This window comes from Penicillium citrinum, assembly GCF_028827155.1.
Source record: "Penicillium citrinum strain IBT 23319 chromosome Unknown utg000009l:1.0-4274883.0:1.0-4276374.0, whole genome shotgun sequence".
Lineage (NCBI taxonomy): Eukaryota > Fungi > Ascomycota > Eurotiomycetes > Eurotiales > Aspergillaceae > Penicillium > Penicillium citrinum.
Genome location: NW_026622694.1, coordinates 4,211,900 through 4,237,619, shown reverse-complemented (window position 1 = coordinate 4,237,619; position 25,720 = coordinate 4,211,900). Strand labels below are relative to the sequence as shown.

Genomic DNA, 25,720 nt, shown 5'->3' with positions numbered 1-25,720 from the left:
GTTATATACTAGTATAAAGAGTTGTACAAAGCCCAAACACCGGATTACATTACAGGCAACATATGCAGACTAAGTAATCCATTACTAAATTCATGGATGAATTTAGAAGTTGCAATAATCCATATTACCATGGATGGTAATCAACCAGACTCGGCCCCAAGCTGATGGGCACTGACTCGACTAGCCCGACGCTCCACTCCGCGAAGACGATCGGCCTCGAGGGTTTGGGCAAATTTACTGGCGGCGCGAATTTGCGGTCCCTTCCAGTAAAATATATAGATTGGAATAGTGACAAAAATGGCCAGGCAGCCTAAGATCGTGCTAGCCCATTGTAAATGGAGTTTGCCTCCGATATTGCTGTACATCGGGGTTGCATACATGGCCGAGATACCTGCTAAGAAGTCTCGTGCGAATCCATTGCCACCTGTTGCTGATGCAGAATATGGCCCATAGGAAGCAACCATGTAATCAATGGTGGCCATATAGATTCCATAGTTGGCGATCGCAATCAGGAAAACGAATACCAGAGGCACAATCCAATGATTCCACTCGGGTCCATAGCTTGTCCAAGCAAATCCGAAGAGGCCAATTGTTTCGAGAGGAGCGATGAAAAGTAAAAGTAAGAGTCTTCGCTCAGCCACACGAGATGCAGTGCCTTGTTTTCTCCGTACCACTCGTTGACGACGAATATCGGGAAGAAAGATGATATAGGCAACCAAATAGCCGACCACAATAGCAATGAAACAAAGACCAATTCGAAGTGCATTAAAGCCCCATTTTTTGAACACCAAATTGAATGATTCGATACATGTGAATATCAGGGCATCGGAAAACCCCGAGAGCAACGAAAGGCAGAGCACAATTGGCTCGCGTAGGAACATCTCAAAAGGCCGACGCCAAATCGAGAGAACCTCTTTAGCACTCAAGCGTGGCTTTTTAAGCTCATTCGGTCCGTAGATATTAGGATCTTCGCCGGATTTTCGGCGCCGTTTTGCCTCCTTGTCGATTAAGATCGTTGTTCGTGTTTCCGTTACCAAGAAAAAGTGCATCAACTGAGTCACTCCACCAAATATCAATTGAATCCAGAAGTTCCAACGCCAGTCGAGCCATTGTTGTATCATTCCACCAAATATAGGGCCAATTGTAGTTCCACCCACGGATGATAACACGACATATGCAACGGCAAAACCTTGATCATCGGGCTCCCACATATCGGCCGTCATTCCAAGAGTCACCGAGCCTCCTGCAGAGCTAAGACCTCCAAGAGCTCGGCACACCACGATAGTCCCAAAGTTAGGGGCTAAAGCACATGGAATTTGCCAGATATTGACAAAGAACAGACTGAGTTGCATGATGGGCCATCGCCCAAATTCTTCACTCCACGGAGCCCAAAGCTCACAGCCAAAGGCGTAGGCGACCAAGAAAATCATTTGGCCCACTCGTGCAGCCTGTTCACTAATTCCAAAATGCTCCGATAATGGAGTCACAGCGTTTGGATATACACTGCTGTTGAAATTCATAGACATTTGAACGGTAAAGATAACAGTAAGAATCGTCCATCGCTTGTACCAGGGGAAGCTAAACCCCAGTACGTCCCAGCAATCATCCTCGGTCAACTCCCTTTTCCCATCTGGTCGGACCTTTTCTCCAGGAACTGAATTGCCCGAGGCAGCACTATCTGGGTCAGGGTCCGCAACATTCTCAGCATGGGAGTCGGCTGGCCTTCGAGTCGGACTAATTGCTGGACTGCGAATATAATCCTTCTTTTCCTCTTTTTCAAGGATTTGGGAAGGCGCATCTCCCGCCATTATCCACGTGGGTGTGGCAATTCACGCCAGGTTATTATCAGAAAGCGCAGATTCGGGGTGGAGACAAGAAGATCAGGGGAAATCGATTAGGGTGGAGAACTATTTCTCCACGTTTCGCAGGAAATATTGCTTGGAAGAAAGATATAAAATCCTTGAAAGAAATCTCAAAGGCTGAAATTTAATTATTCGTGAGAAAAGAAAACCTCGGGTTGTACAATCCTGGCGAAGAAACGATATATACCCTGGAAAAATCTTCAATCACCTGGGCACAGTGGTCAAGGCTGGGGTCGCTTGAACCGTGACATTCCCACCCACACACACACAATCATTCATTAATTCACCGTCTACGTAAGCTTTGGTCCCCTGGGAAAAGTGCTCGTTCGCATCATCTGAATCTCGCGTGAGCTACCGAACCGGCCAATCGGAACAAACATGCCTCAATCTTCGGATTTCTTTTTTTAACATAAGGACCCTTCTACCCCTTATGTTCTTCCTTGCATGTCACTGCTTTTCCAATCCCTTTCCATTCCGTATAATCTTCTATTTTTCTTCCTTTCTTTCTATGTAGCTATTCACCGAGGCGATCAAGGGATATGCTGTTTTCGGACGATGAAAACACGATCTTTAGCCATGGCGCCCCCGCATCCGTCATTCATCGACGATCCGCCGGTTCTGATTGGCTCCCGCGTTTAGTCTGTCCAAATCCGGGGAAACGGCGGTTGTCGGATTCCTCAAAGAAGCAAACCGAGCGTTTAATGGCAGTTGGCTTGCTTTGAGCCAGTCGTGATGTCAGATCTCAGACTCTTTTCAAGAAAAAAAAACCTGTTAAGATACTTTTTCCTGCAGTGAACTGTACAGGATGATCGACAAAGCTCAGGCTTCAAATTTCTTAAGAGAGAAATCGGTTGCTTCTCTGCATGCGGCCCGTCTCTCAAGCAACCTGGGCGCAGTCATGGCAATGGATTTCTTTGGATGGTTTGGACGATCTTCTAGGCATCCATCATTGTCTGCTATAATCAAGTAATCATCCTTGTTCATGCGAGCGATCTGCTTGAAGTTGCGTTGCCTGCGCTCGAACTCGTATACGTACAATAGTTGGTAACTATATACTGTACGTAACCACATGAGATCGGACAGGTGATATCACAATTACAGTGACTTGGGAATTGCTGTTACTTCTGGGCGGTTTTCAATGGTGTATCGTCTCTCGACGACTTAGTATTCGGATAGACTGCCATTTTTAAGAGGATTCTGTGTCTCTAATTCTGGTGAAATATCGGTCATATGGACTAGTAGCCCTGAAGTTACTATGTGTATTTCTTGCCTGGGGTTTAATCGCCCCTAGGAAGCTTATAGTTACACGATTCAATATTGTCTCTATTTTGAATTTACATTCTATTAAGACGAAGTTTTGAGTATATTTGAATGTTCTCAGGATATAGATATATATATATTATACAATATAAACTTAGTGGTGCACCTCTTCATTACAAACATAATAGTAAAAGATCACGTGTCTTAACAGGAACTCCTTCTCTCTTCCTCCTTTTCTACTTCACTCCTCTCCACATGAAAATCACTTGATACTACTTTCTCGCCATCACCATTATCAACATGCATTGTTCATGTTTCACCATGTCTAATTCGTCGCACCGATCCGCCCCATCTCCACTCCCCCCACTTCACTCCGTTAGCTCTGTCCTTTCACATTTCTCGCCCTGAGACGACTTCGAATTTGGTTCCATTGTTGTATGAACATCCACTGCAAAAGTAGCGAGCCATTGCCGGTTGCTGCTGAGAACGCCATGTCACATCCATTTCTTCCACTGTCTTCTCCGCCAACTTCTCCAGACTCCCCCCAGGCTGCGACCGCGTCGCCCCAGTCTCGAGCCTGAGCGCGAGATTCTCTCAACGCGTGGCCAACGCTTTCTCAACTTTCTCCCTAGTCGAAGCTCCAGTGCGGCATTGCAGGAATTGAATCAAGATCCATCGCCCAAATTTCTACGTCGTGGATCTCAACTTATTGGTCACAGCAATCCTCGCTACGAATGGTACGTATGCACCACCCTCAAGCAGCCGTCAGCGACACGACAGAAACTGTGGTTGGCCCTTGCATTGACTGACATATATGCACGTCTCGATTTTTAGGCAACGCTATTACCGAGCTCCAGATACTCTCAAGACGCTCCCTGCCTCAATGTATGTATTGCAGCCCAGGGATGATGCAAGCATTCAACATAAACTAACAAAGAGATAAAGACGCAAATACTATGAAAGGAACAATGCTATCATTGCCCAGTACCTCTATATCGATCGCCTTCTAGACTCGTCCCTCCCACACAATCTCATCGACGATTATGATGGTTGTGGTCACTCTCACGCTCCAAACGATATCGACTCGTTAGACCGAGGGATAAATCAAGAAGTGTCTCTCAACAGCAACAGTTCCAAGGCTGCTCGTATCAAACGCACCCCACATAATCTCTACCGAATCCCCGATGAGACTGCACCTTTGCTCAATCCTTCACCAGACGATGAAGAATCCACCTATCATTCCATGCCGGACTGTGAGCCCTCCCACGGGAAAATGTCCCCCGAGAAAGAGGAGCATTTGATCAACCTGGCTATCCGGATCAACTTCGTCGCGAATGTCTTGCTCCTGGCTTCCAAGGTAGCCATCATTGTCCTGACAAGCTCCATGTCCATGCTAGCCGGTCTAGTCGACGGAGTCCTTGATTTCCTCAGTACCGTCATCATCTGGATAACGACTATTATGATCCGCCGGCAAGACCGAAACCGTTTTCCAATCTCCCGACGGCGCCTAGAACCTCTCAGTGTGTTGATCTTTTCGGTCATTATGGTCACGTCCTTCTTCCAGGTTGGCTTAACCTCCATCAATCGATTAACCAGCGGGGATCACACTCTTGTAGAATTGTCCATTCCATCAATCACTCTTATGGCCGGGACAGTGATCGTAAAGCTCATGTGCTGGCTCTGGTGTCGCCTCATCCCAAGTCCCGGCGTACAGGTCCTTGCCCAGGATGCCATGACTGACGTTGTCTTCAACACGTTCAGCATCATCTTCCCTCTGAGTAAGTTCTTCTATATGGTCCGCTCTTTCTCCCCTCTCTCAGACTAACAATATTAATCTATCGCAGTTGGCTCCTTTGCCCGTCTCTGGTACCTTGACCCTCTGGGTGGTCTCGTCCTCTCCATATACATAATGTGGAACTGGGGATCAACAGCCAACGAGTATATCAGACGACTGACCGGGGCAGCGGCTTCGGCCGATGATCATAACATCTTGCTCTATATGACAATGCGCTTTTCCCGGGTCATACAAAAGATTCAAGACCTCAAAGCCTACTATGCTGGTGACAAACTCAACGTTGAGGTCGATCTTGTCGTCGATGAAAAGACGAGCTTGCGAGATGCTCATGATGTCGGCGAAAGCTTGCAGTATATACTTGAGAGTGTGCCGACTGTCGATCGGGCTTTTGTCCATCTTGATTATGACCCGTGGAATCTTCCCAGTCATATGAATCAATTAGATCGATAAAAAAATAAATTAGTCTAAGACGGACTCAACGGTTTCTAGCAAAAAGTTCATCGACTATGTAATATTTTGTGTACAGATAACAAAAAGCGAAAAAAATAAAGTTAACGTGGCATGCATCAAGTCATTCAGTTAATAGTACATATAGGAAGGAATAGGGATAAAGGTCTGGATCGGCACCAATACCAAATCACAGACAACAGTTCGCGATAGAAGTAGGAAAAACCGTTCCGCCTGAAACTCGTCAAAATGAAATCGTACGTTCCTGGCAAAAAGAAGGAAGGGCTTGTGGTTTCAATAACCAAGGGCTTGACTTAACGCGGTGGCTGGGATGGCGGATGCAATGACCCTGGCAGCCCACCTGGTGTTGAACCCTGACTATAAACACGGTGATGAGTTGGCGTGGTGGCAGCTTCGCCCAGCGAGCCTGATCCAGGTGGCCTTTGAAGGGGTGGAATTCCCGCCGAAGATGAAGATGGTGGTGGCGCATAGCCCATTCCACTACCACTACCACCTACGGAGGGATGCAATGAGGAAGGCGGAGTATAGGAGCGACCAAGAGTAGTCAGCGATGGCATCGATCTACCCGCGGAGGTTTGTGGAGGTGGAGTATTGTGTCCATATTGCGGAGGACCACCTGACATGCTAACTGGAGTAGATCGATGAGATCCATTCACCAGGGTTTGGACATGTTGCTGGTAGCTTTGGGCGTGTGTCTGAGGTGCAGATGGAGTAGAAGGTCCGACGATACCATACGATTGCGAGCCTGTTTGACGAGGAATACCAAAAACGCCAGGGGAAGATTGAGCTGGAGTGACGACCTCCTGTCGGGAACCAAACGCAACACTACTTGCACGCGGCGGAGGCGAGGCGGTTCGATAAGATGAAGGCTGAGGGGGGGATATCACGAGATGAAGACGCCGTTGTTGGTTGACCTGCAGCTTGCTGTCCAAAGACATTCGGGTAAGATGGCCTCTGCGAAGTAGCAGGTGGCGGTGTCGGAGCGGGAGAATGGACGGGGAGGGAATTTAGAGAGCTAGCTGGTTGAGACGAGGTTGAGCCAAAGTGTGCATAAGACCCTTGAGGAGTTGAGGCCGCGGCCGATCGACCACTCGGTTGCGGTGGCGGCTGGCTTTGCGCAGGTGGGCCCGCCTGTTGCGCTCGAGGGTCGAACCGTGCCATCCAGTCATTGTTAGCCGGCGTCGCAGGTCCGCCGGAAGCAATACCGTAACTAGGATATTCCCCATAGCTGCGCGATGGAGTCGGATATTGCCCATGTTGACCATAGCCAGCCGGCTTGGTAACTTCTTCGGGGCGAGAAGAACCAGATTGCGGGTAAACAGTTCTAGACGCAGGAACTGAGCTCGGTACTGGGGCAGAAGGAGCTTCGCTAGCAAAGCGCTTTCGGGGCTGAGGGTCTTCAGGCTCGTCATTGAGAATGCTCATGATATTTGAGCGCTTTGCCGGGACTTGACGAGGAGCCTCTGGAGCAGGGGTCACACTCGCGCGCGAGATATCTTTAACAGGAGATAAAACGGGCCGGGGAGAGTGTGGCATGCCCATTGATTGACCAGGGAGGGGATAAAATTGTCTCTGGCCAAAAGGATCGCGATGCGTCGAGGCGATTTCGAGTTCAGGCCTGGTTAGCTGAGTAGGCGATCCGGGCGGCTGCGTCAAACTGGGTTGGCGAGAATGGGTTGAGGGCAATAGTGAAGAAGTCTGCGTAGACATATAGCCAGGTTGGGCCATAGAGTCCATCCGAGCTAAGTCCGTAGGCAATGGTGCACCAGAGCCATGGTGAGAGATATCATGGGCCCGTGCAGATGAATTCGGCAAAAGTGTTGAATCCCTCCGGTCTTCGGAGAAAAATCCCATTCTTGGACCCGACATGCGAGAGGATGGTCCTGTCTGAGCTCGAAGAGCGCGAGAAGCGTCATCGCCAAGAGGAGCTGCCACCGGTGGTACAGCGGTTGCAGCAGATGCTTGTGCGAGTGTCGGATAGCGGCTTGAACTGCGCTCGTTCTCCGGTAGACGACCATGGAGCGATACTGGCTGGGGAGACATCGCGAGAGGTTTACCCTTGGGGAACCGTGTCTCATCCGTCTCGGCGATGAGCTCACCGTGAGGTGCGAGTGGACGAGGAACGATGGCCGATGGTGTTGCTTCATAACGCCGCTTCGGTGCTACACTGGGCACAGGGAGGGGACCAGTAGCCTCTCCTCGAGCCTTCTTGTCTTCTGCAGTCACCAGGATTTCCTCGAAGTCTTTTTGGCCCGAATCCAGACGGCGCTGATAGTAATTTTTTACCTGTTTTGTTGTTTCTTGTTAGAGAATGAGTCCGATATAACGAGGGACGAATAAAGGCTCACCATAACTGTAGTCTTGGTTTTCATGAAATTAGAAATCCCTTCAAAGTCACGACCAAAATGGGCCAGCAATCGAGGAAAATCACGCTGCTCAGGCACAGACCAGTAACTGGTCGGTTGTAAAGAGCCATAACCAGTCTCTGCCTGTTTGGGCGCCATGACAGGCTCAGTCTCGGTGGATTCAAATACATACATGCCCTCTTTTGCTCTTCCGCGGCCTGGTCTGGCACGAGAGTTAAGAGGCATACTATCTTTTTCAATGGCTTCTCGACCTATAGGTGGAGCAATCTCCGTGGGCGTATCTATACCCGATTCTGGATTCGACAGAGCCACAAGAGGAGGGTTTCCTGGTGGAGCACCTTGAGCCTTAGGATCTTGTTGACCAGTCTTCGTGCGTCTTTGCGTACGAGCTCCTCCTCGACCACCACGCCGGCTAGTAGTGGTCCTTTCCACGGGCTCACCATCCTTGCCAGTCTGGCCTCGGCGAGGAGGAGCAGTGCTTTCGGTGTCATTTGAGTCCCCAAAAGTAGGTGCTGCAGCACGCCGAGGTCTTCCGGTTTCGGTTATCTGAGGTGTTTCATCTTCGCCATCAAGATCCGGTTTAACCACACCAAGATCAGCGATGAGAGCGTTGGATTTGGGTCGAGTAGACTTGGCTTTTCCTCGGCCGCGGCGACTCCAACGCTTATTTAGCTTTGCCTTGTATTTGATCTCTTCTTTTGTGAGATAGTAGTGGACGATGCATTGACGGTAGTCTCTGCCTGGGAGAGATTCGGCGATTTTGCCCCATCGTTTGGGATGAGCCATGAAGGCATCCGTGAAAATGACATGCTCCTCCTTGGTGAAATCATTTGGCGGCGGCAAGAATCCGAAGACGTCCATGGCATGGTCAACATCAATTGTATTGTTGACATCTTTATAGATACGTGCCTTTTTTTCTCGAGGTTCTAGCATGTCCGGAATAATAGCTTCTCGTGACAGGTCAGGTCGTGCAGTGGCCATTTTGGTCCGCCGGCGTTCCAGTTCCTCTTGGGCGGAGATTTCGGAAGCCTTGAGGGCATTGAGGAAATCCAATTCACTGTTCCCCTTGTACCGTCGACCTTCGCGACCTTCTGGGATGGGAGCCGGGGTGGTCGGGAGACTCAGTGCCGGCGGCGATGCCGGACCCGGCGTCATCGGCTTTTTGTTCTTTTTGCGATCCATCTGCCATATATCTAATCGCCAGGGTTTATAGTATGACATATATTCCTCTCTCAGGGCCGCATTCTTCTTTGCGATCTGTTTCTGCTGTCTGGAGAGCTCCTTGCGGAAAGTCTCCTTGAAAAGCTCTTGATGGGCGACATTCTCATGAGTAACCTCTAGATCCGAGATGGGAGTTGGTGGGCCAGAGTTCAGGAAGGGAAGACTATCGATAGTGACTTCGTCGCGCGATACGACGGAGGGAACAAATGTTTGAGGGACTGGTTCAGGCTCTTTCATTGGAGCAAATGAAACGGCTCGCTCGTTGACTTGTACTGGCGATTTTGCTGTGGGTTCTTCATCTTCGACTGAAGGAAGAGGTTCAGATAGCTGTTCCGGTATTTCTTCCTGTGCAATCTTGCCAAGAAGCTGGATTCGAAGCAGAAGAGAGATGATTGTTGGGTCTTCCAATGGCGAAGGGGGCAGTTCCGCTCGAAGAGCTTGCATGTCCTTTTCGAAGATCCTCTTCCGTTCCTCTAGGTATTCCTGGTCAAAGACTGCATTCTCTTCCTCCTCATCAGTCGATTGAAAGTCAGGGATAGGAGCAGTATTTCCTTTCTCTAGCTTCTCTGGCTCGCTCACGGGCCCTTCTTCGACAGTCGGCACAGGCGGAGGGCTGCTTCGGATTGGCAATCTCATAGAAGGCGATATGGGAGAAGTAAGTTTCACCGGCTCAGTAACAGCCTTATCACTTCCTTTCTGGCTCACGGGCTCTGGTGATGCAATACGTTCTTCTTGGTGTGGTTTTTCGTCTTCAGCTGGGTGAACGGTCTCACGCTCCTCGCTCTCCTTCTTCGGCGGCGCAAGTGGGACGGACGGCCCGCGACTGAAGCTACGCCGAACCCATGGTTTGTTGCCTTTGTTCAGTCCCCGTGGCGAGGGAGCTTGTCGCTGATGGTATGCTCGTGGGGCTGTGGGGATATTGGAGGTCGACATCCGTGGGGAAGTCGATGGCTCTTTCGACGAAGTCAGAGGGGCTGGTTGAGGTAGTCGTGACAGGGTCGGTGAAGACGTAATAGAGCTGGATTTGCCCGGGCCTATAGGATCAGTTGGTCCAGAAATCGAGTCTCGTTTGGCCATTGCAGCGGGGGCAGTCGGTGGTGATCGGTCAGATACGTGCGTAGATGCTCGGGCATTTCGAATGGGCTCTTCATGAGGACGGGCCGAGTCTATTTGATGAGCCGACCCTCTTCGATCTGCCTTCGGGCCAGTTGGCGGTTGCACTGGGGGCGCATCTGTGCGATCTTTCTCTGCCTGTATCGAGGCATCGCTTCCAGTGCGTCCTTCGGGAGGCCCTTTAGGTGTCGGGACAGCTGGAATGGGAGCAGATACGAATCCAAATGCAGGGACTTGAGGGGCTGACGGGGGAGGCGAGTGTTGAGGAACAGAAGTGGGCTCTTTGGGGGGGCTCCGGACGAGATATGGTTTCGGAACGCTCGCTGTCGCGTCGAGTGTCAGGGGCAGGTGGGCCAGATAGTATAGATCCTTTGCGGTTTTGGTCCAATGGTGATTGATCGGACGGACGGTCTGGACCAGCAGCGGGAGGTCCAGGGGGTATGGATTGAGGAAGTGATGATGTTGGTCCAACAGAGCCATGATTGTCTGTTCGGCTCGGAGGACGATCTGTTCTTTTCCAAGGTTCCAGTGGTCTGTCTCGATCATCGCGATCGGGGCGTCGAGTGTCCCAGTCACCTCGTCGATCGAATCGCTCTCGTCGGTCAATCTCACGTTCGCGGTCCCGATCGCGGATTTCTCGATCGCGGTCTCGATCCATTGGGCGGTCAACAACAACAGGGGGGCGGTCCCGGTCTCCATCTCGATCTCGCTCGCGATCAGGCAGTCGCTCAGGAAGTCGCTCAGGCAGTCTATCAGGCAATCGATCAGGTATCCGGTCAGGCAATCGGTCGGGTATCCGGTCAGAAATCCGATCTCGTCCACGATCTCGCCATGTATCGCGGGAACGGCTCCGTCGTCGGAACAATTCACGATCATCATGGAGAAGAGGGCGACCTCTACCTCGGCCACCTTCCCAGTCGCCGCGTCCACGTCCACGCATTGAACCCCCACCGCGATGACTGATGCTTGGTGGCGGGCCATCTGGACCTCCAGACGATGCCGATAGAAGACTGTCACGAGAATTACGTCGCATGCGCACTAAATCGAAATCTCGGCCGGGTGGTTCTCTGATGTCGCGAAAGTCGCGAGTGGGTGATCGAGAGCGACCACGGCCAAAGCCACCCCGATTGTCTCTAGGGTCAAAATCCCGGTCCCGGCGATTCCAGTCGCGGTCCATATCTCGACGGAATGGAGGGCCATCGCGATTATCTCGAAAGTCACGGTCTCGATCTCGATCTCGAAGGTCACGATCCCGGTCTCGAAAGTCGCCTCGCCCATAGCCCCGGCCCCGGCCACCACCATATGGACCTCCTCGAGGCGAATCAACTAAGGCACGGGGACCGCGAGGGGGTTCTCTTCCAAATGAAGAATTACCATCGTCAAGGCCCCGGGGGCCTGGTGGACGACGATCGCCAAATCGTTGAGGGGAGCGATCACGGGAGTTAAACCCGGATGATGGAGGAAATCGGGATGCCATTACCAGGTCATGCTACGAGATGACCTGGAACCAGCAGTTAGTGAAAGAACGGAAAGGGTTTATATTAACGGCAGAGGAATCCATCTGGAACGAACGAGGACAACTGCACGTGATGGTTCGCACGGGCCACAGCCCGGGGGAGCGTGTCAGTGCAGAAAGGAGGTTGGCGGGAGATAATGAAGCAGTACAATCAAGGATCGAGTGACAGTGGTTTATAGAGTAGAGCAAGTTAAAGGTTTTGCGTAAGTTTGTGCATATATGAACACGCGTGAGGATACGGGAAGAGCAAAGATGAAGAAGAAGAGAATCTGCCGATGTTGAAGGGTTTCGAGGTGGCCTCAGGCAAAAATGTCACGGGGCCGTGCGCGGTCTGGAGCATGGACTAGTTACTTACTATGCATTTGATGTGCTGCATATGTAGAAGTCACCAACCACGAGGATATATAAATATAAGACTCTATGGTACTACATCAAACAGTACACTACATCGGCTGTGGTTCAGACTCCATGCATCTGAAATTCTCCGATATCCCGCAGGAATCTAGCAGCTACCCGTACTTTGCATTATGGCGGCCAGGGGTAGCTCGATTAGGACACACTGTATCATGAGTTTAATAAAGGAAAGGGGAGACCAGGCACTGCGGAGAAAGAATAAAATGAAGTAACAAAAAAGAAAAGAAAAAAAAAGAAAAAAAAAAGAAAGTGCAATCCCCCGAGCCGGAATCGAGCCGGCGACCTTTCGGTTATATGTTTCCATTACAGCCGAACGCCATATCCAACTAGACCATCGGGGGTTAACTTGCGATTTGTCGGTCGTATTTTGGCAATATAATCCCAAATGTGTTGATTTAGATACATTTTATCTTTTCCATCTACAGTCGGAGTACTCGCTCAAAAGGTTGAGTCAATCAATCTATATCAACCAAACAATATCTGGTGCTCCATAGAATACACATAGACTTCGGTATCTATGATTTTTGATCGATGCAGTACATCTCAGCTCCGATTCGAGAACATGTGAGTCTCTGCGTCGCAGAGCGACAGGGCTTACGCTGGACTGCTAGCGCATATTCCAGTCTCTTCAAAGTAAAACCACGGCCAGCTCTATTCAGTATGGACCTCGGTATTTGTTTTCGGTTTATTTCCCCAGGTGAGGCAAAGACAGTCTTACGAAAGATGATCGAAAGAACATATGCCTGGCAATAGGTACCTCTAAGCTAGTAGGATCTGTTCCTCCTTTGCTTTTTGCCCGGCCATTGCTGCTGTGCAATACATCCTTATGGAACAAGAGGACTCAGTGTCTGTTTTTATTGTCATTGGTTGTTATTTATTCGTATCAGTGGTGGCGCGCGTTCCCTCCCGGCAATCCATGAGAAAGAATTCAGTCCCTGATTTATATCTCAAGTCCTCGGTCCCATCTCAGCTTGGCTAGAATATAGACACAGTCACCGAGTACCCCAATCTATATATCACAATTCCAAACAGTATATATTCGCTGCAGCGGTGGTATAAGCTTGATATATGACAGATCTCGGGCTGTGGGAAGATCGGTGATACTGGTTAGTTACTAGTGAAATGGGCACTACACCAGTTACTGGTAACTAACACTGACTAACTACTGGTTAGTGGTAGTATTACCTACTCCTACGTAGGAGTAGTATTGGCGAGCATGGTTGGCTTCGATCGGCTCGTGTTCTGTGTTGTTCTGCTATGTATGAGTGGGTTTATGAGTGATTAAGAGCGCAAGTAGTGCATTCGGGGTATTTAATAATGAGTTATACATTCCCGCTGGGATCGACAGCCGTGAGCCTAAGGTACGACTAGTAGTAGTAGTAGTATGTAATACCATAATAACCTTGGACAAAACCTGGAAATTTTCGGTGTCATGAAAATTTCATGAGAATTCCACGGCTATATATCTGAAAGAGTAGTGTAGCGATATCATATTATATAGTCTTTGTAGGTACAAAAACTATAGGTAATGAACCAAATTCTGAAAGATCATCTCTGCATTAAGGCTTTGAACGCGGTTTTACTCACATATTACTTTACTGGCCCATATTCTTCGCAAGTTAACCCCCGATGGTCTAGTTGGATATGGCGTTCGGCTGTAATGGAAACATATAACCGAAAGGTCGCCGGCTCGATTCCGGCTCGGGGGATTGCACTATCTTTTTTGCCTTTTTATTTTCCTTTTCTTTCTACCCCATGAAGAAAATAAGCACCGTGTCCTTTTGAGGAAGACACTCCTCTTCATGAGGTGTCTCGCCGACTTCACGAATTTCTGGGGATAGGGCTGCACGGACCTAGTTAGTATCCTCGATTAACTTGCGACTTTTGCCATTGTCTATGCTAGATCTACTCCCCCCCTATCGAATTGCTACACGGACATCAAATCTTCTCCCATCCTCCTCCTATTCCTAACTCATCTCCTGCTGGCATTCCCTCGCCTTGTTCCATATCTTCCCATCGTGTCTTCCGGCCAACCACCCAATAGAGCAGGCGGTCAATCATCACGAGGGCTTCCCACCCGAAAAAGCCACCCAAACTCGCCCATAACAAACGAACGTACGCCTCGAATATCCCTGCAGGACATATCATTGCCCTTCTGTCCCCGGATATCGTCCGGTTCCTTATTATCTCACCGGTTGATACGGCGTGGAACGGGGGTCTCCACTCGTTGTAGCCCCTTGGGGCTTTGGACTTTGCTTACCAGCTGCGGACTCGACGGGAGATCAGGAGAACCAGGAGCTCCCAGTGCTCTCGGAAAATACCGCGCTTGACCACGTCAACCACCCTCTCGTCAGCACCCCGCTCTCATAATTTTGGCTGTGCTGATGGCGTGGCAATCACCGGCCATGTCTGGTCTGGGCGGCATGCCAGGCTCAATGGGTGACACTTCGAATGGCGGACACCCGCAGGGCACAGAATACACGCTCCAAGGTAAGCATAAACCCGGCGTCCCATTTGTGACCTTGGTTGAATAACCGTATCAAACCCCAGGTGTGATGCGATTCCTTCAAACGGAATGGCACCGGCATGAACGCGATCGCAACGCCTGGGAGATCGAGCGCGCGGAGATGAAGTCTCGCATTGGCCGACTGGAAGGAGAGTTGCGAACAAGCAAGCGGTTGCATGAATCGCTGGGCAAGCATGTTAGACTGATGGAGGGAGCCCTGAGAAAGGAGCGTGAAAGGTCGAAGAAGCTCGCCAATAATGAGAAACTCGATGATGCCCAAGACCCCAAGGAGATCGCGCGTGAGAGCATCAGCTTTTTGAAAGGTATGTCATTTTCCTTCGTGTCGAGCAAGTGAGGTTGATTGATTAACTTTGAATTTCCTCGCATCAGCCCAGCGGCCCTTCCCGTCCTCAGACACAAATGCGAATCTGGACAACCCTGAGAATGCCATCCCAAATGATCTCCGACAAGAAGATGAGCGAGAAAAATCACGAGTCTACCTGTCGAGATGCGCGCAGGAGGTTGCTTATCATGTTATCCCTACGTCTCACCCTATTCCAGATCTCGGTGATCCCGATCTCCTTTATGGGAACCAGCAACTCCCTCAGCAAAACATAGAGGAGGCATACATCCAACAACAGCTCCAGAAGACAAACCAACGATTGGTGCGTGAAGCAGCCATTCCAAACCACCAGCCGTCAAGCGGTCAATATGCAGAGAACGGTCGGATGTCAAATCAATTTGGGCCTGCAGCCACATCGATTCCCCGTGAATCACTAGAGCGACGACCGATTGAATCGCAACAAGTCCCCGTAACTACAGCTGAAAACTGCAATCGAGTTTATGGACAGGGTCTGGTGGATGAGAGTCCAATGGGCCAGCAACCGCCTCTTGACGCCCAAGGCCCACAAGTGGTAGTAAAGGAAGACGTGCAGCCCCAAAGGCCTACAGATGAAGGAGGTGAAGACATGGACGGTTGGAATTTTGACGAGCCAAATGAAAAGGAAGCAATAAGCGAGCCTATACCACCTCACCGTCCGGACACCGATGCCTTCCCTAATGCCAACTTCGTTCATTCTAAATCTCCTTCACGCGGTGGCTCTCTTTCCCACCGTCGAAAGAGCTCCAGCTCACGACGCAAGAGTGACGGAGCTATCGATTCACGAGATCTCGCTGCTGGGGTCAATCAACAAGATTCCAACTTCAAGGTTCGCTTTGCTCTTCGTGGGCATCTTGATGTTATCCGCTCGGTCATCTTTACTGGCGGTGGCAGCCCATCAGAACCCGAAATCTGTACTTGCAGTGACGATGGGACAATCAAACGTTGGATTATTCCAGCAACATACGGTACATTTGGATCCCAAGGTCCCAGCTCGAGCAATGACCTGGACATCGTTAGTTACTTTACCCACCGTGGTCACGTTGGTGCAGTCACATCATTAGCCGCGTGCTCGCCATCTCAAAACATTTCAAATGGCGGTCGTGCTTCAGGTGATGGGTGGGTATTTTCCGGTGGCCAGGATGCTAGTGTACGAGTATGGGAACGCGGTCGAGTCGACCCCAAGGCTACCTTGGATGGACATACCGATGCCGTTTGGGCCCTCTGTGTGCTTCCAGGGACTGCCGGCTCAGTATATGGGGATTCCTGCAGTCACTATGGCGGACAGGATCGCATCCTGCTGGCTTCTGGTGCTGCTGATGGTCGTATTCTCATCTGGGCAGTCACACCACCACCCCTTGTCTCCTCCCCCCAGGGAGGATCTCGTCGCCAAGGTGGTAGCCGACGTGCGAACTCGATATCATCTGGGTCCAACTTCCCGTCCTCCCCCCAGCCAAGTGTCGCTACTAGTACACCATTCAACTACACACTCGTTCATCACATAATGCGAACAGACGCTCCATCTCCGACATGTATCAGCCCGCTTTCCCTTGCCGGCGTCAACTTTGTGGTCTCCTACACTGATGCATCTATTCTCGTCTATGATACTCGAACTGGTGAGGAGATTGTGGGTATGGCTAGCCTTGAAACATACAATGGGACACCATCAACTGGGGTAAATTCAGTGGTTGCCACAACCATCGGCTTCGATGGATCTGCCAATCTGGACCCTAACCGAACCATGGCCGAAGAGGAGGTTGTCCACGGGGCTACTGGCTCTAGTAGCGTGGAGGGCGTAATTATCAGTGGCTACGAGGACCGATACATACGATTCTTCGATGCCAACAGTGGTATGTACTCTCAAAGTATCTCCTTTTCCAACTGACGGGATAACTAATGTATTGTCGACAGGTCAATGTACGTACACGATGCTGGCCCATCCCGCTGCGATTGCGGCTTTGTCTCTGTCTCCGGATGGCCGCGAGCTTGTCTCTGCAGGCCATGATGCCAGTCTTCGATTCTGGAACCTGGAGAAGCGCAGCTGTACCCAGGAACTAACAAGCCATCGCTTGATGCGCGGAGAAGGTGTCTGCGCCGTCGTCTGGAGCCGTGACGGACGCTTGGTCGTCAGTGGCGGCGGAGACGGTGTGGTCAAGGTCTTTTCCCGATGATTGGATGACGAGATGGTAGCCCTTGTATGATTGTTGTTTCTTCTAACCATTTCTTCTTCTGTCTATTGTCACGTCCCCGTCTACCTGTCTAAACCCACGTTGTGTATTTCCTCGGTCTCCTAGGCGTGATATGATTCCGTGAACCGGATGAGCGATTGGCCGGACCATTTTCTTTCGAGCATTTGCAATGGTGTCTCACCCAGCTGCCTTGGCATATGGTATTTCCTTCTACGTGGTTCATTTCTACTTCTTCTACATGTGTACTTTTGATCCTGACGCCGATAATATGCCGTCTTCACAATGATTCCCTGGCGTACATTTCTGATCATCTTTCTCTCTGCGATATGCTGTTTGTCCCTACCGCTTTTTTGCATACTTGGTGTCCCTGCGATTCGGCCTTGTTCCTTGAACTAGCCTTCCTTGCTTTGATCTACTGATGCATGGCTATTGACACTCAGTGGGGATGTCCTTTTCTCCATTGGGAATGAAACAATATATTCCAGCCTGCCATTAGGAGCCTTGAAGTTTTCTGTATCCCCTTTCTGGTTTCATCGGGGCTATTCCTTGCAAGTCATACCTTTAGGCGGGTCTATGTGTATAACATTTGAAATCCATATCCATACCTTACGGCCTGATTCATAATGTAGTACTGTACACGAGCGTAGCGTGAATGTATGCCATGCTGCCAAATGGGTATTGTATCTGGCTATTCAAAGATTGCTTATCAAACGTACATCGAAAATTAATGCAGGTGTCTCCATTTTCGTCTCTCACTGGGATGAGGCCCAGGCATCCTTGAACAGTGTCTTTAACCTCTCTGCCTCCTCTGCGTCCTTTAATCGCTGTTGCAGATAGCCTTGAAGATCATTCCAAAAAGTGTCTGTCTTCAATAACTCGATACCGCTCGGTCCTACTGCTGCCTTTGGTGGAGATGCATCCCGAGCCTCTTCGTATGTTGGCTGCGATTCAGCAGCTTCGACAGCCTTGGCGCCTCCGAGGATCATAACGCCGAACTCGACCTCCTTGCCTCCCGCCAGCATATCCGGTTCATCAGCCAGAATTTCGGCCACTGTCTTCGATGTCCCACTGACAGGCTTGCGATGATAAAGGACCTTGATCTTATCCAGCGCGACAGGGTTTCCCTGCGCATCAGTTACACGTCCACGCACAGCATCCCGGATATCCTGAATTGTGGTGGTGGAAAGGGGAGCATTTGGCACAGTAAACTCCAGCACCGGGTTACGGGCAGATTTGACACGGATATTGATCGACTTCGAAGAACCCGGGGCCTGGCTCTTCTTTACTTTCTTAGGCATCTCTGGGTGCGGGGCTTGGAGGCGGGGGAGAGTATACTAAGTTGATATAGTAACATTGGTAAGTGATAAGCTTTGGTACAATTGTGATATAATTGTAGATCTGAGCAGAGCATATAGAAGACTTACCGGCACGCGCAGCCCAACTTGCTCTGGATCAAAGACATGGTCTGCACGGAGCTTGATAGGACGTGAATCCAGCGTCGAGAGAAAGGATTTAGCAAAGCTGAGTTCTGACATGACGGAAGTGTTCAGTAAAAGAGTGTGAGAATCAGCTTTGAGTACCTCAGTTCAATCACAGTTTGGTATTTGTAGTCAGCAACTCAATAAAATAGCCTGGTGATTTCGTCGGGGAAAGTCCAAAGTGGAGGTTTGATATTGACAGCCTGAAATATTAGGCACTAAAGCACCGTGGTTAACTATACACCGCCTAGGATGACATAATACTGCCATTTCTCACCGCTGGCCGAGAAAAAAAAAAGCTAAGAAAAAAAAGTCGGCGGAGACCAACCGCATTTCCAGCATACCCAAACAATACATTCGCCATGGGTAAAGGACGTCGTATGAAGAAGCAGGGCCCTCCGGCCCCGCTTGATGAATCTAAGATCTCGATGCTGAAGAAGCGCAAGGCCGGCGAGCCAGACAATACACCTAAGGCTGTTGCTGTGAAGAAGCGCCGGAGATCTGATGCTGATGAAGAGACGACCGCGAAAAAGGCTGCCCCGAAAAAGTCGAAGGCCAATGGCATCCCTAATGGATCTACCAAGGTGGAAAAGAAGGTCTCGGAGAAGAAGAAGCCTGTCCCGATGGATTCGGACTCTGAAGACGAGGAGATGGTGGACGACGAGTTCGGAGATCTGGATGGAGTCAGTGACGGATCCCTGGACAGCGATGAAGGTGTCGAACGTTTGTCTGATTTGGAAGACGAGGATGACGAGCCCGAAGATGATGATTCAGTCATTGACTCCGACGAGGACGATCACCCCCGTGATACCATGTTCTCTGACGATGAAGACCTTTCCGACGCAGAAGAGAAGCTGACCGCCGCCAACATCGAGGGTCTGTCTCGGAAGCTTGATGCACAGAGACAGGCCGAGGAAGAGGAGGCTGAGCAGGAATTGCAAGAGGCAGCTATGCAGACTAATATCGCTGGTGACCGTCCAGATGTGTTTGGAAATGAGACCCAGCCTGGCCTTGCTCCGGATCTGCAACTTCTGCGTCAACGTATCACAGATACTATCCGTATCCTCGGTGACTTGAAAACCCTGGGCGACCCTGAAAAATCTCGTGCCGATTACGTCGACCTCGTTCTGAATGACATTTGCACATACTACGGCTACACTCGCTACCTGGCCGAGAAGTTGTTCAACCTGTTCACTCCTATGGAAGCATTTGCTTTTTTCGAAGCCAACGAGACCCCGCGTCCTGTCGTCATTCGTACCAACACATTGCGAACCAACCGTCGATCTCTCGCCCAGGCTCTCATCAACCGTGGTGTTGTACTCGAGCCCGTGGGCAAATGGTCTAAGGTCGGCCTCCAAGTCTTTGAGTCTGCCGTCCCTCTGGGTGCCACTCCCGAGTATTTGGCTGGTCACTACATTCTGCAAGCTGCTTCCTCTTTCCTCCCCGTCATGGCATTGGCACCCCAGCCCAACGAGCGTGTTCTGGATATGGCCGCCGCCCCCGGTGGTAAGACTACTTACATGTCCGCCCTTATGCGCAACACTGGCTGCGTGATCGCCAACGATGCTAGCAAGCCCCGTGCTAAGGGTTTAATTGGTAACATCCACCGTCTGGGCTGCAAGAACACCATTGTCACCAACATGGATGCTCGCACTGCTTTCCCCAAGGCCATTGGTGGTTTCGACCGTGTTCTTCTTGATGCTCCTTGTACCGGTACTGGTGTCATTTCCAAGGATGCTGGTGTAAAGACGTCAAAGGATGAGCGTGATTTCCTTGCTATCCCCCACATGCAACGCCAGTTGCTTCTTGCTGCCATTGATTCGGTAGACCACGCTTCCAAGACCGGTGGATACATAGTCTACTCGACATGCAGTGTAACTGTTGAGGAAAACGAGGCTGTGGTGCAGTACATTCTGCGCAAGCGCCCCAACGTGAAGATTGTTGATACCGGCCTGGGCGACTTTGGCAGCCCCGGCTTTACTAGCTATATGGGCAAGAAGTTCGACGCGAAGATGACCATGACTCGCCGTTACTTTCCCCACCGTGAGAACGTTGACGGTTTCTACGTTTGCAAGCTGAAGAAGACCGGACCCACCCCTGTCACTCAGCCCACTGACGATACCTCTTCCAAGCAACCCCGTGCTCGTTCCAGCTCCAAGACTGAGTCAACCGATGACGAGTCTTACGACAAGACTCCTATCATGGATGAGGACGGTTCCGCCCAAGATCACGAGGGTGGATCCTTCGGACCCTTTGAGGAGAACGAGGACGCAGATCGCATTTCCCGTGCGGAGCGCAACCGTCTACGTCGCAAGGGTCTAAACCCCAAGGGTGTTCTGAACAAGCCTAAGAAAAACAAGGCTGAAGCCTCCAAGGAATCCGAGAGTACAGAATCCGAGTCCCAAGAGATGAAGAAGGACGCTAAGCCCGAAGTCGCGAAGAAGTCTTCTAATGAGAGCAAAGGCGAGAAGAAAACTGTGACCAAGGATGAGAAGAAGGGAAAGAAAGAGAAGAAGTCGGCCAAGAAGACGGCCAAATGATTCTAAACTCCCGGAGCGTCTCTTGTGTATCTATTAGCTCTGGCAAGTCGATAAAAGCATCTTCTTTGGTGGGTGGACGGCGCATTGGACATATACCTTGTTATGTTTAAGTTTATCATATTCTACAATATTCAATTTGAAGTCAATTCATTCAGCGTCAATCAGTATTCATCTATAAATGTTCTATAGCCACCAATTCAGGTGGCATGCAGGTATGTTCAAACGAGAGAAGAGAAATGTAATAAATCCAAATATAAACCGGTCCACACTCGCCAAGGCCATCCCCAATAATCTGTCGCTTAGAACGATCAAAGGTTTTGCATTCGGATTCAGCATAGGCCAACCCAATTGAATTGCAGACCCAATAAAAGACTGAAGAGAGAAAGAAAAGGGCAGAAAAATGAATAACAGAAAGCACAGGCAAAAAACTCCACTGTCTTCAACTCCGAGTAGATACTTTCATCAAACGCCGTAATATGAGGAGCAGATTTTAGGTCCTGTAGATCTTAATCACGCTCTTAATTGTCTTGCGGCAGATAGGGCAAAGGTCCACTTGTTTGGCGCAAGTGACACATGAACAAACGTGTCCACAGTCGCAGAAGACTGCATTTTGCTCTTCCGAGTAACAAATTTGACAGAGATCTGCCTCCTCGTCGGCCACTTCCCAATAGCTGATGCCCTTGCCGTGCCGTTTTCCGTCCTTATATCCACCAACGTATTTGTTACCGGTCTTCTTTTCGATGTAAGTACCTTGCCCGTGGCGTACATCTTCGATCCAATCTCCGTCGTACGTGTCACCGGTCGGATAATCCATCTTGCCTTGTCCATGGCGTTTTCCAAAGACAAAGTCACCTTCATAGACAGTACCAGTACCAGAGTAGTGCTTACCCCGGCCGTGGTAATGTCCATTGAGGAAATCACCGCTATAGTAATCGCCGGTGAAAGTTGCCTCTATCGTCTTGGTGCCAGTAAATCCTTGGACAGGGTGGTTTCGAGACTCTGCCCACAGATACTGAACAAGGCGATCAGGACTAGAGAACAAACCGGAAACGCCAAGTTCTGTTCGTTTGTCATTTCTCAGTTTGTCGCCAACAATGATACAAGATCCGTGAGGAACGACCACGTCCATGAAGTTCTCCGCCGGTGATATTGTGGTAACAGTAGTCCCATCGACCCGTTTCCACATCATGAAGTCTCGACGAATAGGCCATTGAAGGTGCTTGCGGATAGATGCTTTGACGTTCGTTTCAAGCTTGGAGAAGAAAGATCCAACAGTTCGAAGAGCCTGCTTCTCGACATCGAATGTCTGGATAAAGAAGTAAGTATGCCCGACAGGCAATTTCACTTCAGACTCCGAAGCAGCAGCAGTGGTTTCTGTTCCATGTCTTTCCTGAACGGCCGCACCTGGAGGGGTGATATGACCTTCGACATTTTCTGCTGGTGTAGCATCAGACTCTGGAGCCATAGTGGCTAGAGCTGGTTCATTGGCGGGGACATTGTCTTCAATGCGACTCGTAGTGACGTCTTGCACGACACCCGCTGACGAACTAGCAACAGCATCTCCATCAACTCCCAATGATGGTGGCTCGGGAGTTGCTGATACAGACCGCTCAGTAATGGAGTCTTCCAGCTTATCTTCGCTGGCTGCCACCGACGGTGGATCAGGGATAGCAAAGAATTTGGCGTCCTCTTCCGAGATGGTTTCCATCCAAAAGCGCATGATACCGCCAGATGAATCAAGTGGAACGTCAAGTTCGGTGATGAGATCAAAAGCCAGCGTTGGGCCACATTGAGCACGAGTGTGTCCAATGTGCCAGAGACGTACACGTTCAGCACCAATGGATTCGCCATCAGCTGACTTCGCCAAAGCAATCTTCTTGCGCAGTTCTGCGATACTTGATGAACGGGGCAAGGTCATGTAAATGACATTATTAGTCGCCTTGGAAGACGACATCAGATCATACGTGTCGAATAGACTCTTTAGATCATCATAACCTGACATTGAATAGACCTCAATCTGCACATCTGCCTTCAGCTTTCCATTGTCAACGGGTGTCGGCTGGTATACTCCGGTCTCATAGTAGTTCTTCATGTCTTCTGAGACTTCCCAAGGGCCTTGGGGCCCGGGCAGGATCTCCGAGACCATATCACTCCGCACATACATGGCAACAACCGGCACGTCGTGGCCCTTTTTATGATCAACGGTTTGAGATGGGTCGATGCCGAGATGTGGACCCATAGCTGTTTTCTGAGTCAGGCATTCAACCCGATTGTCGCTGCCGTCGTCGAATGCCAACCACTTAGTGCCAGGTCCGGCAGGCCGGAGGATACTGAAGAACTTGTTCGACGTGCGACGGCCACGGTGAACAACATAACCGTATAGGACATACTTTCCCACCGATTCTTCAGTGACAAATTGAGACAGATCTAGTTCTTCGTCCAACTCCATCTTATTGAACAGTAACTGCCAGCGCATAGCCTTGTCGAGGGTGTGACGGCCAAATTCAACATGAAGAATTTGTGGTAGGGACCAGCTTCCAGTCTTTGCACTCAGATAACCCTTGACGGCTTCACTCGTAGATTTGAATTCATCAACGCGGACACAAATTCGTGAGTTGTAATCAGTTGGTAGTGTGTTAACAACAGAGTCACTATTTGCGCCCACCAATGTTGACGAGGGGCTATCAAAAAGCTTGGCAAATTCTTTGCCTGCCTTTGTGCCGGCAAGTTCCAGTTCGAGTGTTCGTCGAAGACGTTCCCAGAATTCTGAAACATCCCCTGAAAATTCACGCATGTTGCGCAATACAGACGTGATGCCATCTGTATCCACATAATGGGATGAATTTGTTGGACGTCGCAGGTGCCACAAAAGCTTCTGAAGTGCATCACAGAGAGGCTTTGGCTTAATATCACAGTTGTTCAGGTGCTCAAGTATATTGACGCTCTGGATAATTTTGCAGAAGGGCGCGATATGCAGCCATGAGGCCAGTCCGGCAACCTCTGCACTGTGGTTGATAACTGAATCCCCTAGCGGGCGGTATCCAGTCAGGGCCAGACTATCCCAAGACGGTTCAGAATCACTAGGGTGCCACCAAAGGGACCTAGTTGGATCATCAACGACACGGATATACGCATCAAATGAAAGAGTATCATTGTTCAAGAGAGCGCGATGCTGACCACGTCGACGGGTATGAATCTGGTCCCAGGGACCATGAAAGTATGTCCATCCCCAGTCAAGGTTGTGCGGGTTGAATTGATGGCAGGAGGACTGCATCCAGCCTGTCCTTGGTTCTTCTGGGTTGTATACGATGACGCCGATTTGTGCTGGAACCCGCCACGGATTGGCAGTCTCTCGAGTAGTCTCGGCGGAAGACGCAATGGGATACTGTGCCTTATAAGAGTGCATCCATGCTTGAGAGTCATTGGTTGCCGGGGTGTGCAGATCAACATCAGGAATACTGTCGTTCAGAGAGTTGCTCGAATCAGCTCGACGGACGGTGAAATCCGTCTCTGGGAGGCTTTCATCAGGATCGGGCATTGTATCTGAGCATTCGATATAGATGCTCAAAGAGCCGACATTGTTCCCGCGCGGGTAAAACTTAATTCGCCACCAATAACCACCAATGTAGGCAGCTGGAGAACGCATGATCTTGCTCCGGTTAGGAGCCTCCGGTGTGCCACGAACACCCTTAATCTTCCAGGTAAGGCGGGCCTTTTCCCGGGGAATGTAGTCAGGATCATCCAAATCCCGGAAGAAATTATTTTCCCAGTAAGGATCTATAATTAGCTAGGGTTAGTCACCTGCGGTTTCTCATATTTGCCACTTGGGATTATAACGACAGAACGTACAGTCACGGGCACTGTAATCGGCTTCAGCCGCATCAATTTCCTTCAATTCCTCTCCATCTGGCGTAGTTGTATCTTCTTCGATATCTGCCCAATAGGCGTGTTCGACCTCTTCACTGGGTTGCGTGGGGGGAGGTGGCATTGGTGCCCGAGGATGTGAGTCAGGTGCAGATTCGGATGCAGTCTCGGTTTGGTCGACAGAGGAAACCGAAGTTTGCGGTGTAGGCTCGTCAAGAGGCTGTCCAATTGAAAGAACAAGGGTTTCGGGGGTAATCGAAGGCGAATTGGTTGAGTCCACAGACCGAATGGCCCCTGACTCGGAGTCCTGGTTGTTGTTCGTTATCCGTGAGGCCTCCATGGTGAAGGACGGAAACGATAATGCTGACGAGTGTTGGAATGACTTTCTGAAATCACCCAGTTGACTTCACGAGCTTGTCAGAATGATAGAGTGAAAGATGAATAAAAAATAAGAGCCGTTTAGTTTGTGAGGAAGCGAGAAGTATACAGCGAGAGATAAGGCCGATTAGGCCAAGTGCAAACCAACAAGAAAACAAAAAGATGGACAAGTATAGAGAGTGTGTATATACTGTGAGGGGAGAAAGAAAGGAGATTGAAGGAAGGGGGAAGAAGAAAAAAAGAAAAAGAAAAAGTGTGGAAGAAAAGATGGAAAATTGGGTGGAAAAAAAAGGAAGGAACTCTCGCTGATAAGCCAAAACTGTGAGGGAAGTCCGGGGGAAGGCGCGATTGGCAGTGGAGATTTTGCCTCA

The 25,720-nt window shown here is 50.0% G+C and overlaps 8 protein-coding genes across 8 annotated transcripts; 3 read left to right on the top strand and 5 right to left on the bottom strand.

Annotated features, from left to right (window-relative positions):
- Positions 1 to 140: 140 nt before the first annotated feature.
- N7469_011062 (uncharacterized protein) lies at positions 141 to 1,808 on the bottom strand (the record flags this gene model as incomplete). The annotated part of the gene is made up of 1 exon (XM_056649967.1): positions 141 to 1,808. One exon carries the CDS (start codon positions 1,806 to 1,808, stop codon positions 141 to 143), a length of 1,668 nt encoding a protein of 555 aa, XP_056497098.1.
- Positions 1,809 to 3,584: 1,776 nt separating this feature from the next.
- Positions 3,585 to 5,367, top strand: N7469_011061 (cation diffusion facilitator family transporter; the record flags this gene model as incomplete). Its single annotated transcript, XM_056649966.1, has 4 exons — positions 3,585 to 3,910; positions 3,957 to 4,007; positions 4,068 to 4,900; positions 4,967 to 5,367. Coding segments are annotated over 4 exons (1,611 nt in total), but the record flags the coding sequence as incomplete, so codon positions are not given.
- Positions 5,368 to 5,678: 311 nt separating this feature from the next.
- On the bottom strand, positions 5,679 to 11,562 carry N7469_011060 (MYB DNA-binding domain protein; the record flags this gene model as incomplete). Its single annotated transcript, XM_056649965.1, has 4 exons — positions 5,679 to 6,210; positions 6,284 to 7,671; positions 7,734 to 10,327; positions 10,386 to 11,562. The coding sequence occupies 4 exons, from the start codon at positions 11,560 to 11,562 to the stop codon at positions 5,679 to 5,681; spliced, it is 5,691 nt and encodes a 1,896-aa protein (XP_056497096.1).
- Positions 11,563 to 13,953: 2,391 nt separating this feature from the next.
- On the bottom strand, positions 13,954 to 14,163 carry N7469_011059 (uncharacterized protein; the record flags this gene model as incomplete). Its single annotated transcript, XM_056649964.1, has 1 exon — positions 13,954 to 14,163. The coding sequence occupies one exon, from the start codon at positions 14,161 to 14,163 to the stop codon at positions 13,954 to 13,956; it is 210 nt and encodes a 69-aa protein (XP_056497095.1).
- A 236-nt stretch (positions 14,164 to 14,399) lies between these two features.
- On the top strand, positions 14,400 to 17,071 carry N7469_011058 (cell differentiation and development protein Fsr1; the record flags this gene model as incomplete). The annotated part of the gene is made up of 4 exons (XM_056649963.1): positions 14,400 to 14,505; positions 14,566 to 14,844; positions 14,912 to 16,750; positions 16,812 to 17,071. The coding sequence occupies 4 exons, from the start codon at positions 14,400 to 14,402 to the stop codon at positions 17,069 to 17,071; spliced, it is 2,484 nt and encodes an 827-aa protein (XP_056497094.1).
- Positions 17,072 to 17,841: 770 nt separating this feature from the next.
- Positions 17,842 to 18,624, bottom strand: N7469_011057 (uncharacterized protein; the record flags this gene model as incomplete). The annotated part of the gene is made up of 2 exons (XM_056649962.1): positions 17,842 to 18,423; positions 18,514 to 18,624. 2 exons carry the CDS (start codon positions 18,622 to 18,624, stop codon positions 17,842 to 17,844), a joined length of 693 nt encoding a protein of 230 aa, XP_056497093.1.
- Positions 18,625 to 18,929: 305 nt separating this feature from the next.
- On the top strand, positions 18,930 to 21,107 carry N7469_011056 (rRNA (cytosine-C5-)-methyltransferase NOP2; the record flags this gene model as incomplete). Its single annotated transcript, XM_056649961.1, has 1 exon — positions 18,930 to 21,107. One exon carries the CDS (start codon positions 18,930 to 18,932, stop codon positions 21,105 to 21,107), a length of 2,178 nt encoding a protein of 725 aa, XP_056497092.1.
- A 490-nt stretch (positions 21,108 to 21,597) lies between these two features.
- On the bottom strand, positions 21,598 to 25,311 carry N7469_011055 (putative MATH and UCH domain protein; the record flags this gene model as incomplete). The annotated part of the gene is made up of 2 exons (XM_056649960.1): positions 21,598 to 24,884; positions 24,957 to 25,311. 2 exons carry the CDS (start codon positions 25,309 to 25,311, stop codon positions 21,598 to 21,600), a joined length of 3,642 nt encoding a protein of 1,213 aa, XP_056497091.1.
- Between the last annotated feature and the right edge of the window lie 409 nt (positions 25,312 to 25,720).